The following is a 13,002-nucleotide window of genomic DNA, read 5'->3' as shown; positions in this document are numbered from 1 at the left end:
AGGGCGCAGATCAGCACTGCACCATGAATTTTTCGTCAAACATTATTCCTAGCATCGTTTGATTGGATATACTGTTTGACAAAACACTTGACAAAATGCATACTTATGCATCTTACACTCGCTACCGTAACAAGCTGATACGTTCCCAGCGTTTCGTCTTTTTGCACTGCGCATGTCCAAAACAATCAACCACACATGGTTGACATTTAGTTTGAAGGCACTTCTAAAATCGCTTCCAGGGCTACCAGACACCAGACTGTACCGTTATATATACAGAAAAGCTAAAGGATTCCATTGATTTCATCATATCTTACCAAGAATGATCTTTACTGAAAGCTAAACTAAAGACGGAAATATCCGTGAAACCTCCTCTCCTCTTCCACTTCCTCTCTGTAGCGTCAGTAGGGGCGTGTTGTTGACGGACCCTCCTGGCAGCTGAACTCAGCCAAATATCCCGAAGACAACTTTACAGAGGGCTGTTACCTTACGGTAAATATTAACGTCATTACTTTATTAGACCAGAGTGTCGTTTACATTAGAAACCAGTAAGGAATTAGATAAGTGTTAACCGCGTCAAGTCAGAGGGTTGTTGAATCTGACAGACCGTTCATAGCAACCCATGTAAGATAGCCTCATGTTAGCTTAGCTGAAGCTAAAGTTATTTGGCTGTTCATGCTAACGTCATTGCGTTGTAGTTTAGCTAAAGCCTTTAAAGTTAAGTAGTTACATGTGGAGCATGTTTTTACCGCATCATGCAGCAGCCGTGGACAAGGTCTATAATATAAGCTAAACAGAAATAATAATAACCTTAGAGTTTACTTTCAGATCTCTCTGGTACGTTAGAGGTTAGGGTGCGTTGTACTTTTATAACGCACTCACTTCATTAATTTTATAAACCCGTTTGAACTTTTTCATATTTCAACAAGTTCACATGTGCTATTATAAACGAGTGGTGCACAAAGATAACCTTTTTTAATGATATCTATTTTTCGCTCTCTGGGTGGGGCATTGCGTTTTTTTCCATAACAGGAAATATTTTAAGAGGGGCTAGTGGGTGTGCCGTTAATTAGTAATAGAAAAAAAAACACAGGACGTGCCATCTAAACCTGTACTGCTGTACTGCTAAACCGGTTATCATAGCACTAACATGACAGGAACTAGTATTTAAAACAAGTAATTTACTATTTTAATGGCTGACATTCATTACACTTGTTGTTTGTATGCTGAGGACTGATTTGTGTTTCTGAAAAATTTTGCATTATAGAAATTAAACAAGAAATTGACAGATCTCTCTAGAGAACCCAAATAATGAAAAAACACTATCCTGTAAGAGGAAGAGGGGTGTTGGAATTAAGGTCAAAGTAATTGCTTGACCCAGTTTTGTGATTAAAATCATTTTCAATAGATCACAGCTTTCAAATCGTTTTAATATTCATATTCCAGACGCATCCAAAATACCTTAATCCCATAGTAATCTCGATTTACAGATTGTACATTTCTATGTAGAATCCGATGGGACGTGGATTTTAGGCGTGGAAAGTGTTCTGGTTTCCGTTTGTAGTACGCTTGTAGTCTGAGTAATATTGACCAATCATGCATCAGCAGGCCGCGGCGTGTGCAGGACAGTGTGGAGAGTGAAAGCAGGCGGAACATAATGCGGCATAATGACTCCCATCAGAGGTCATCTGACAACAATTTAGCTTCTTATTAATCTCTATAAACAGACATCTACAGCAGGGTTTCCGTTAGAAAAAATCTGTGCCGGTCCACGTGTCCTGGAAGTTTCCAATGTTCCGGATAAATGGGTGAAATTACGGTCATATATGATCTGCATTTATTTAGCTTAAAAATTGATAGGCTGGCTATATATCAAGGGCGTAGAATTGGGAAATTACTGAATTGTCCCTACAATAATTTTGCCAAAAATTTACATATGATACGGTTAATGTCGCACTTTCAACCTGTGGAGGAGTCGTGCATGAGATAGTGATCACTCTGTCACTGTAAACAAGGACTCCCGTCTACAGTTCAGGAGCTGAGCGCACCAGCTGGGCATAAAAAAGAAATAGGTCTTATCTGATACGTCCGAATTAGCTATGACCGACTTCTTGATTGGAAGTTATACCGAGTGCAGCAAGCCAAACTGACACCGGTCTCTTGATGTGTGTCCACGTGAACACTCGAATAGCGGTGACTGTTACCAAGCACCACATGCTCCACTCACTAACTTCTCTAATGATCGACAGAAGATATGGATAACAAAACAAGTAAAGAAAGATGCATGTGAAATGAGGGAACACAAATAATCAAGCATCCCGTTGTCCGATGTACATTTATCATGTCTCCCTCTGTCTGTTCAAAATCTGAGCTCAGTCAGCACCTGCAGGGCGGGGACAGCGCCGCGTTTCTGTCCGAAACATGCTACAGCTGAGGGGGAGAGCTCTTTCATTAATTCAAACAGGACCTGTCTGACAAAACGAAACCTGTCGATCAACTTACGTCTGATCACAGATGACTCTCTCTTGTTATAATGCCCTTTTATTTAAGTCTAATCTAAGTCTAATTGGTGCACAGGGCCTAATTTAAAGTCTGTAGTAACCTTCAGCTGTAAGTCGGACGTAACGAAATTTATAGGCTACAGTGGAACAACATGTCTCATACTCATATGACCACTTTCTACGCTGCGTCTGCGCTGTCCATTTGCATGCTCTCTCTCTCTCTCTCTCTCTCTCTCTCTCTCTCTCTCCCTGAGGAAGTGCAGTTCGTTATACATACTAATATTAATGAATATCCACTGAAATCCCTGATAAGGACTTCACAGGCCATGGTGAAATTCCAGCCTCCGTAGCCGCGGAGCCCTGTCATCTTGTGCGCTTGTGGCATCGATGACAGGAGCTGTGGCTGGGGCTACTGACTCGTCCTTGCGGGTAATTTGTTTGCCAAAATGACAAATAATGAATTCTGATGGCTGGTTTAACATATTCCTGAAGCACTGAGGGGACGGAGTTCTAATGAGAGATATTTTTTATGTTGAAAATATATTATTTTCACCGGACATTATGACCGCTGGATTTTTAATATGTCGAACTTAAACAGATTTTACTGGTAAAAACCAGCAACTACCAGATAACGGAAACCCAGATCTGCAGCAAGTTCAGCTAACAATCCGTTCTAGATCTAAAATTCAAACATGAGACAAATTCCCTTGCATCGTGTCACAAAAGCCATTCAGCCTTTAGATTTCCTGACTTCCTCGAGTGCATCAGAAATTATCGATCCAATCTCCGTTCAACAAACGAGCATTTTAAAGTAGTTTTCTTCCCTTGAGGACAGACCTGACAAAGCTTTACTTTTACTAATCTGCATCATGATGTTGCAATTTGACCATTGTCCCCAGAGGCTATAACGTCGTTAGGCTATAGCCGATGGGATCCGAGATTGGTCCCATAGTGATGAACATTTTCTTTAGTCGGCCTAAACTTGTGAACTTGAAATTGAGATTGTGCTGTAAATCTTAAATTTGTCTTTAATTTTCTGTTTAGAGTCAACAGAAGATGTTTTGGGCCAAGACATTAATCTCTGGCGTCATTGATGTTGTCAGGTAATAATCTGCACAAGTATCTGTTTTGGCCATAATAAGGTCGAAGGGTTGGTTGTTTGATTTTCACTTAATATTTGGTCCTGTCTTTGCAGCAACATCGACCCAGCCCAGTTTGTGCCCTCTGAACCTGTGAGTAACATTCATAACATTAGCAGCTCTATCTGACAACCACTGTTCTGTTATACTCTGGATTCTTATGTTCACTGTGACTCTGTCCTGCAGCCTCCACCACGCAGACCAGCCGTGTATGCAGAGCAGCATGAGAGCGACGAGGAGAAGCAGTTCCGCCGAGTCTTCCAGCAGCTCGCCGGAGAGGTGAGCTTCCTGTTCTTTTGTTTAAATATTTTAATCAGTAAGAAAACATCTACATATTTCCTCTTAAGTTTGTGCCCTTTACTAATTACTAATGGGTACAAAAAGTTTTCCTCATTAGATAGAAGACAGTGGTAAACCACTGCCTCGACCGGTTAGTTCGTCAGGGTTATTGTGTGACACAGACAAACTAACCGGTCGAGGCAGTGGTAGTACAGCAACTCCTGTGTTCTGCTTGGTAAAATACCTGTTTTTGAACATGTAGTTTGGTGGCTTTGGAGTATTTTGGAAGGAACAGTTGTTTCTGGTATAAAAAGAAGAAACAAAAAGGTCTATCTCTGTAGTGATCGGGCCATTACAGCCTGTTTTGTGGCTACTGGCTAAAGCAAACTGCCTTAGCAATTCCAAAAGTTTTTGTACGTAATATTCCTTTAAACCCCAAAATATATAAAAGTAAAAAAAAAACAAATGTACTGGTATTCCACTTAAACTCTTCAAAGACTGTCTACGTAACCTATTTTGTCACACCAGACAGTTGGGTGTCTGCTTTGTGATTCTTACACTGTTGGTTTGTTTGTCATAAAGGACATGGAAGTGAGCCCAAACGAGCTGATGAACATCCTGAACAGAATCATTTCAAAGCGTAAGTGTTTCTTGTCATTGTTTAAGGGCCATCCTTCTCTCCTGCTACTTCTCCTGTCTGTTTGAGGAGGACATACAACTTGACGGTTGACTCCTCTGTTTGTATTTCAGGTGGAGACCTGAAGACTGATGGTTTCAGCATCGAGTCCTGTAGAAGCATGGTGGCAGTCATGGATGTATCCTTCTTTCATTAGTAGGCAGTTTGCTGTAAAGATGGGTGTGTTGCCTCATACACACAGCTTATAAGGGCTGCGGACATACATTAAAACATTTAGGCAAATTATTACTGCTATAATAAATGTCTGTTAAGTCTCTATCTATCGCCGAATGAGGTAACACAATGGTGATTGAGCCTATGGCTCACTGATGAAAGCCTTTGAATTTGCAGTATTACAGACTGGGTGTCTGGTGCGACTTTCACTGAAAAAATCACAAGCGGCGCCCAGTTAGTGACGCGTTTTCCATCAGCCAGCAGTGGTTGGTCTGCCAGAGAGGGTAGGCGGAGCTAAGCGGCTGCTTTTCCGCTCTCTGTAAGTGTTGCGAGTAAACAGTAATCTACTATGGCTGAACAAACAAAGAAAAGATGGATGACTACAGATACAACTTCAACAAGAAGTGAAAATCCAAAGAAAAAGAAACAAGTTGGACGCTCACATGAAGCAAACAGTCTGAAAAGGAAAGCGACCGTCAAATAGGAAAATAAAGAGTTACAACCGGAGCCAACCGTGGACGTCACACATGCAGCACTGTCTGGATATCTGGGAAGTGTGCTCCCGCAATCACCGTTTATCACCATAGGTGCCACCAAAGAGAATGAAATAGAGATCTTCGAGATAACAACTTTAATCATCCAAAACTGTTTTCACGACTGGGCCTGAAGAATGTTCAGGGTCAACGACCTTGAAAGGGTCAAGCCTCAAGACTATGCTTGGCTTGTTTGAGAGTTTTACCATCCTCAGTGGCGCCAGCAGGTCTGTTTATCCTCCACTGTAAATAACACAACTCTGACACACAACACAAGCTAATTTGTGAGTTTATGAACGCACCAGTTGTTTTACCCAAATACCTCCTTGTATGTTCTCTCTCCTCTCTTACCTGGGTGTTGGAGTCACTGGCAGGGGTTCAACCAACCTTATTGTTTATCTGTACATAAATGACACGCTGGTGTTTATGGTGAAATTTAAAACTTAAAACTACTATTTGAAACATACATTGCAGATAAAAGAAAGATATTGCCAATGCATTTTTTCCCGACATCGTGCTGTCCTATTGCCCTGTGTGAAAGAGGTCTCCATAGCGCTGTAATGCAAACTTTATTTTTCTTTTCTTAGTGAACACTTGCATATTTAAGAAGAACAATACAGTGAGTGTAAACAGTTTAAACACAGCTAGGAGTTATGCAATTCCTTTCATTTGTAGAGTAAACCCCAACTGCAGTGTTGTAAACAAGTCCCACTAGTAGTTTAAACTCCTTCCCTGCTGTGAGTTTTAAACCACCTAAAAGAGGGAGGCACGTAAAGACGCCTTGGGCAAACACAGCCTGCCAACAAGTAGTGCAACTGTTTGTCTAAGCTTGAACTAAAGATGGAAACTTGTTGTCTGTTCTGGTAAAAAGTGAAAAGCCTTTTTTCCAGATGGATATATGAGGTGTAATGCTTAAAGCTTAGCCGTGTTTCTGTCTCTTTAGCATCTCACTGAAATAAGCATCTGATAAAGGTTTCTAACTTTTTGCCTGGCAAGTCTTTTTCTCCCTTTTATAGTCTTTTATGTTCCCCTCAAAAGAGCACCTTGATCACACTTTGTCTGAACACTCCAGGCTCTTTGGCTTCCTTAATGCAGTTTCAGAGTGACAGCACTGGCAAACTGGGCTTTCACGAATTCAAACACCTCTGGAACAACATAAAGAAATGGCAGGCAAGTACAGAAGGTTGTTTTATTTGCCCTACATGTCTGTCAGGGTGCTGTAAATGTGTTTTCCTGCTCACAGTGTTAAATCATCTGTTGAAACAGAGAACACCGAGGACACTGTAGCTTAAGGATTAACATTAGCAGCTGTTTGTTGACGATATAGAGGACTTTGTTTTAAATATCCAGCCTGACAAAGACCTCCTTTATTAGTTACCTGTTGTATTTTAAATAGCCAAAATCTCTGTATCTGGTTTACCAAACAGCACACATTATTACATTGGCTACATTGTTAAACAGATAACTATATTTCCTGTAACCCAAGTAACAAAAAGAAAGAATTTCTTTAGGAAATTTATTTAGGTTAGCAAGATTATTTTATTTACTTTTACTCTTTTTAGGTTGTGAATAAGAGTTCCTGAAAACTTTCAGATGCAAACTCTCTAAAATGTTTTTATTGTCATTTTTTAGGGAGTGTACAAATCCTACGATGCTGATGGCTCTGGTGTCATTGGTGCGGATGAGCTGCCCAACGCTTTCAGAGCTGCTGGTCAGTCTTTGTTTAATAATTCCCTCTATTGTTGTAGAAATGTTGCACAGGTATTAAAAGATGCAGCCAAAACACAACGGTATTAATACCAGCTACAGGTGAAGCAATAGTCCTGGATCAAGAACTTACAGTCATGTCTGTGCATGTTTTAAACAAAGCAATTATTGGATTCAGTGGTTGCTTTGTTAGCCTAAGGCCATGTGTCCACATAGCACCTTTTTGTGGTGGAAAAGCGCTGGCAGGGCACTGTGGAGCGCTGGGATGAAGCGCTTGTGCGGTGAGAGAAAAAAACGTTGCACCAGGTGAGGGAAAAAACGGTTTTGTTTCTATGACAACAGTAAGTTTAACTTACTACAGCTGACAACAAGCTTACAACGCGTAGGGCGATAAAAGCACGACACACAAAATTTAGTGTCCGGCGGATCTGCTCCCACGAATGGGCTTTTTGGTCTCTGTTATGATGCTGTTTGTTTGTCATATGTTCAGCTCCAGGTAGACGGAAACGGACAAAACAAGATTTCATTTGCAAAAACAGATAAACGCCATTCTGGAAAAATATGATATATGATATGATAATAATATATTTTTAATGAAGTTATATTTTTGAAGACACTTCTACTTTGTTATGTAATTTCTACTAAATCAAAGCCACCCAACTTCAGTCTGATTTATATTACCTCGAGTAAACAATAAAAAAATATGTTTTATAAAAATGTATAAAAAATGTATAAAAACTATGTTATCTGTTTTTGCAAATGAACTCTTCAGTTGCTTCTCCATGTTTGGTGGAACCAGGTGGTGATGACACCAGCACCTTTCTGAAAAGTTTCAACTCGAAGCACTCGGAACGGCCTCTCAAAAAAGGCGGAGTGCTCTGAGAAAAGATGCCGGGCACATACGCTCTGTGCTCACAAGAACTGAAAAAAGACGCTGGCGCTCTGAATAAGGCGCTATGTGGACATGTGGCCTTCAGCCTTTGTTTCAACATCATTATTTTGCTGTTACTATTGAATTAAATAAGGAATTTGTAAGGTAAAGATGACCCTAGCTTCTGCAAACGTCATTTGATTAGATCATCTAGTCCAGCAAACACTAGTTAATAGGTAAACTGTTCGATCAATATTCCAACACCTTGCGTAGATGTGGGAGCAGCCAGTCAAATGTTTCTGATCTCTACAGAAGCTGTGTGTTTGAGCGGCAGTGTTCAGGGTTAATGATTTGACTATCCTACCAGTTTTTTGTGTGTTTCTGTGATAAGCAGTGAAGCCTGAAGCATGTGTATGTGTGCCCTTTGTGTAAATGCTGTTTAATAGTTTAACAGTTGTTTGACCTGTCCCTCTCCTCCTCAGGCTTCCCCCTCAATGACCAGCTGTATCAGATGATCATCCGCAGGTACAGCGATGAAAGTGGAAACATGGATTTTGACAACTACATCGGCTGCCTTGTGAGGCTGGATGCCATGTGCCGTAAGTTTGAAAGACCAGCCCTGAAATACATGTTTATGTGTTTCTTCATCGTGTTTATTTGTGTTGTAAGAATCCTTTACTCATACATGAGAGATGGGTGGATGATACCCAGCTGTTTCAGTACTGTGACGTGCACAGTTTGAAAGGTTGTATTGGACCCAGTGTAAAAGGAAAGGCTTCATTCATTTTGACAGTTTCAGGGTGTATTGGGTTTACAAAGAGCCGGGGTGCCAGTTAGGATAGAGAATAACAATACTGATGCTACTGTCGTGAGTCGGTACCTTTTTATTTTTTACAGCTAAACATACAAAGGTCTAAAGAATAAAATATCACTTATCTATAAACCAAAATAGACATAACCCAAAAAGTAACATGTATACTCAAAAAACAAAGCACCACAAACAAATTCAACAAAGTGTTTTATTGTTATTTCAAAGGGGAAGAAGACAAAAGAAAAGTGTTACTGCCAGAAGTTCAGAGTCCAGTCCAGGTTCTCTTTCCCAAACTGTCAGAAAACCAAAATGTTCAAATTTATTTAAAATGAAGACAAGAAAAATACACAAAAAGGAAATGGTCACAGATAGTCCAGAATTCAGACGTCAGTTCATCTGAGTCCGAGTAACTGTTATATCCTTGTTTCCAAGATGAAGGAATAACTCATGCCCAAACACCACAAGAGAACATAAATGTACATGTCAAACAGCTCCAGCAGAACCAACATACCTCTCGCTTGAGCCGCTTTCCCACTGTTTAAAAAACCCACTAACACCCCGCCTGTTTTGCTTAGTGGGAAAGGTTCCAATTGGCATTCAGCAGTACCGGCTCTGCAATAGACCCGGGTAATTATCGCCTCGTTTCCGATCGGCATTGATGGGAACACAAAACCCGGGTCAACACGCTAATCTCCGCCACCTCTCCGGCGCAATGCTATGCTCAGTTGGTAATGTCTGCGACTCCTTCTCAGCTACAAATTCCGCCCTCAAATGCGCTCGAACATCGTTCCAAATTTGTCTGCGCCGAGTTTAAACAGACTGAATGAGTAATAGATACAATAAAGAGCTAACCTCCGTAGTATCTTCTCTGTTTACTAACCCTGTTTCGGGTGCGTTTGTGACGTCAGACGGTGACGCAGCCGGAAAGAGACCGAAAGCAGTATACTCCACTGAAAAATTTTGGTGGGAAAGGGGTTTTGTAGACTGTCAAAAACCCTCATCTGTCTGCCTCATCTTGGCCTCAGCGTCTTCCATTTAAGGACACTTGAATTAATGAATATCTGATTTCGGTGTGCCTGTGACGAGCGTGGGTGTGTAGGAAATTAGCCAATTCTATCACATCAGAATGCCGCACAGTGTTGAGCTTAGAAGAGGAGAATATCTTGTTTGAACCTTTCCACCTGATACCTAATAATAATGTTATAAAAGATTGACTATGTTGATTCTGATAACATTTCAACTATAAAATGTCCATCGAATATCAACCAAGTTTATAAACATGAGCTTAATCAGCACTCGAACAAACTACACCAATAATTTGGCAAAATATTTAAAATGTAGGCTTTTTGGACAATTATTGTTTTATCGCAGCATAGTGCACAGTAAGATCTAAAATGAACAGATTTAATTATAACACACAGGCTTCATCGACTGTTGCTGACATGTAAGATTATAACTATTAATATCAGTGAGTTGTGGTGCTTCTTCAGCCCCGGTCATTAAGGACTGCTGGAAGTATCACAACCCACCAGCTGTTGCTGTGGTTGCTGAGTTTGAAGCCCAGAAACTTGAAATCTTTTTTCAGCATTAAAGGTCCCAAAAGGTTCATCCACCCATCACTGTCATAACACAGGTGTGAGTGTTGGTTAAACTGTTTTGTTCTGGTTCAGGTGCCTTCAAAACCCTGGATAAAGACAACAATGGGTCCATCAAAGTCAACGTTCAGGAGGTAAAGTGATCGCAGATATCTTAAATATTGTTCTTTGTTTTAAAAGCATTGTTTCAGGTGAAAAGAGAGTTCAGTGTTTACATAAAGTCGTCTTCTTTGCTCTTGTGTCTCTCCAGTGGCTTCAGCTGACCATGTACTCTTGAGTCCTGAGGATGCCTCTCCTGCTTTTCATAGGGAACCACTCTGTTTATCTACACAGTACCAAATATTTTCTCAACCATCCCCACACCTTCCTGTCATGTAGCAAACCCCTTGTGGGTGCAGGTTTGTTCTGAATCATTGCAAAAAAAGAATAGATACTGTATTACCGACCTGCACTCACAATGGTGCACATCACAGAGAACCAAAAAGGAACACCCCCTGACGAGTACGTAGCCAGCAAGATTCAACTACAGAAAGATAGTATGTTTAAGTGATGTGGTATGTATGGCATTTGCTTTTAATCTGCTTCACGCTGACGAGCCAAATTAGAGGAGACAAAATATGATTAGGATGCTTTACACCCCACATTTTTTAAAGTCATAATGTGAGAGCAGGAAGCAGGGATTCACACAGATTGTGTGTTGGAAGGGTCTGTAAAGACAGTCAAACAGCAAAACTAAAATTCACCCGAGTGTTTCATGCTGAAATGCTAACAGTTTAAATTGACCTTGAAATAGCTGGCATATTGCAATAGTAGCTTTAGGAAGCTAGGGAGGGCCTTGTCATGGATATTGATCGGTGTTTACAGTCGCTGAAAACAGTCAAACATAAACAAGCTGTGCGTCATGGTGGAGGGACATAAAAGTTGCAGTGCAGGATGAGTCGGCCACATTTTTCTCATGTTTTCCAGGAAATCAAAATTCCAGGAAATTTTCATTGTTGGGCAGGATACTGGTGTTTGGGCAAGACAAATGTGATAAGAAGAATTCAGACATCCGTTCTTTCATATGAACTTAAACAAGGTCTTAGGGTTACTTAGGAGCATACCATCGTACATCTCAGTGTCACCTGCAGACAAAAACATGAACGCCTAGTTCACTCATCACTGTAAATACTCTTCCACAAGGCACAAGTTTTCTTTTGGAGAGGGCAAAGGTAAACCATGTGAAGCTGCAGGTTGGTGGGTCGTGTTTTGGTTTAATGGTCATCCATATTGTGGTTTCCACCCGCTTTGCCTCATCATATCCTTTATAGCACTGTTGGCACACATAGACTGCTTGATTAACATCTCCTTTTCTTGGCTGTTAACTTTGCTACACCTGTTGGGAACAACTTTAACATATTTTTAGGAATTAAGTGACCTCCAAACTGTCAGAAAAGCTTAAAAGCTTCAATTTGAGCAGAGGACCAACCTGCATAACTCAAAGTTGTCCCAACCAAACAGGTGCTTCAAAACACAGGAAAAGAAAACAGGAATGTTTTGGAAAAAGCTAGTCTGTCTAATTCAGCTCTCAATGGGTAAAATTTGGATGAAATGGATGAACATGTGTGGCTGGAGCATGTCTCTGCAGATATATGGGTGCCAGATATATTTGTAAACTTATACATAGATCTAAAGTTTTACTATTTGTTGACATTTTGTCATATTTAGTGTCTTTGTGTTACCACCAAGTCCACTGACTACAATTACAATATTAGACAGCTAAAATACAAGAACACAAATGTTTATGTGATGTTTAAACTAGGGTACACCTGCACAGGAGCAATGATTGAATGATTTGTACTCTCCTTATTTTGCATGAGAGTTGCACTGTTGCTGTATATGCATTATAGCAGTTAGGAATCCAAGTGCTTTCTACAGCCACTAAACAATCTAACTGAAGTATGTAACTAAAATGCCTAACACTTTTTAAAGAGACTTAATGTTTACGGTACTAAGTAAACATAAACATCCCGAGAAAGGCTGTGTTGTCTGGGCAGGCTTTTATTTTGACATTTAATGTTTAATGCAGGTTGTGCGACTTAGCCATGTCTCAACTCTGATCACTTTACTTTTTACTGTTTACTTATTAAAACGCCTGCACCAGATAATGCCAGCACATTGTGTGATATTTTAAAATATATAAGTGTGCCACTTATGCATGCAGCCAGTAGTAAAGATGCCATTATTAAAGGTTTTAACCATGTAGTAATAGCCACAGTCATTAAATTGTTACTGAAAAATTAATACCTGTGCCATATTGGGAATAAAAATGGGATGTGAAATGTTTCAGCCTTGTTCTTAATGCACTTGAACAGTTGTTTCTTCCTATTGTTATACATTAGTGACAAACTCATGTATTCTCACTCATAGGATGAACTAGGATTGTGTTATGGACCATCAGGGGGCTAAAACTTTTTGGAACTATGTTGATTCTATTTTTAATTTTTTGATAAAGTAGGGGCCAAGTAATGTTACTCCATGATTCATGACATAAATCGGCAAAGGGTAGAATATACTGTATAATGTTTAACATTCTATTTATTCAACCTTTCAGTTTATATATTCAGACTTTCATTCAGAATCAGGGTTTATTGCCAAGTAGGTTTACACATACAAGGAATTTGTTTTGGTGTTTTTGTACAGAACAATTATAACAGAGCTATACTAAAAATAAGTAAGA

At 40.0% G+C, this 13,002-nt stretch overlaps 1 protein-coding gene across 1 annotated transcript; it reads left to right on the top strand.

The window, feature by feature from the left end:
• Nucleotides 1-246: 246 nt before the first annotated feature.
• Nucleotides 247-12,608, top strand: capns1a (calpain, small subunit 1 a). The gene is made up of 11 exons (XM_069673726.1): nucleotides 247-489; nucleotides 3,543-3,601; nucleotides 3,694-3,730; nucleotides 3,824-3,916; nucleotides 4,499-4,556; nucleotides 4,667-4,731; nucleotides 6,401-6,469; nucleotides 6,932-7,010; nucleotides 8,360-8,476; nucleotides 10,359-10,417; nucleotides 10,534-12,608. Exons 2-11 carry the CDS (start codon nucleotides 3,555-3,557, stop codon nucleotides 10,558-10,560), a joined length of 651 nt encoding a protein of 216 aa, XP_069529827.1. The 5' UTR covers nucleotides 247-489; nucleotides 3,543-3,554; the 3' UTR covers nucleotides 10,561-12,608.
• Nucleotides 12,609-13,002: the final 394 nt, after the last annotated feature.

This window comes from Semicossyphus pulcher, unplaced genomic scaffold (genome assembly GCF_022749685.1).
Source record: "Semicossyphus pulcher isolate SPU_LCO1_2020_fin unplaced genomic scaffold, fSemPul1.0.p SCAF_10, whole genome shotgun sequence".
NCBI classification, from domain to species: Eukaryota; Metazoa; Chordata; class Actinopteri; order Labriformes; family Labridae; genus Semicossyphus; species Semicossyphus pulcher.
This window is presented reverse-complemented; position numbering and strand designations above follow the sequence as displayed.

Coding starts and splice junctions, on each gene's coding strand:
- capns1a (XM_069673726.1), top strand. CDS start 3,555: ATGTTTTGGGCCAAGACATTAATCTCTGGCGTCATTGATGTTGTCAG. Junction 3,602..3,693: donor GGCGTCATTGATGTTGTCAG/GTAATAATCTGC, acceptor CTGTCTTTGCAG/CAACATCGACCCAGCCCAGT. Junction 4,732..6,400: donor GCATGGTGGCAGTCATGGAT/GTATCCTTCTTT, acceptor ATGCAGTTTCAG/AGTGACAGCACTGGCAAACT.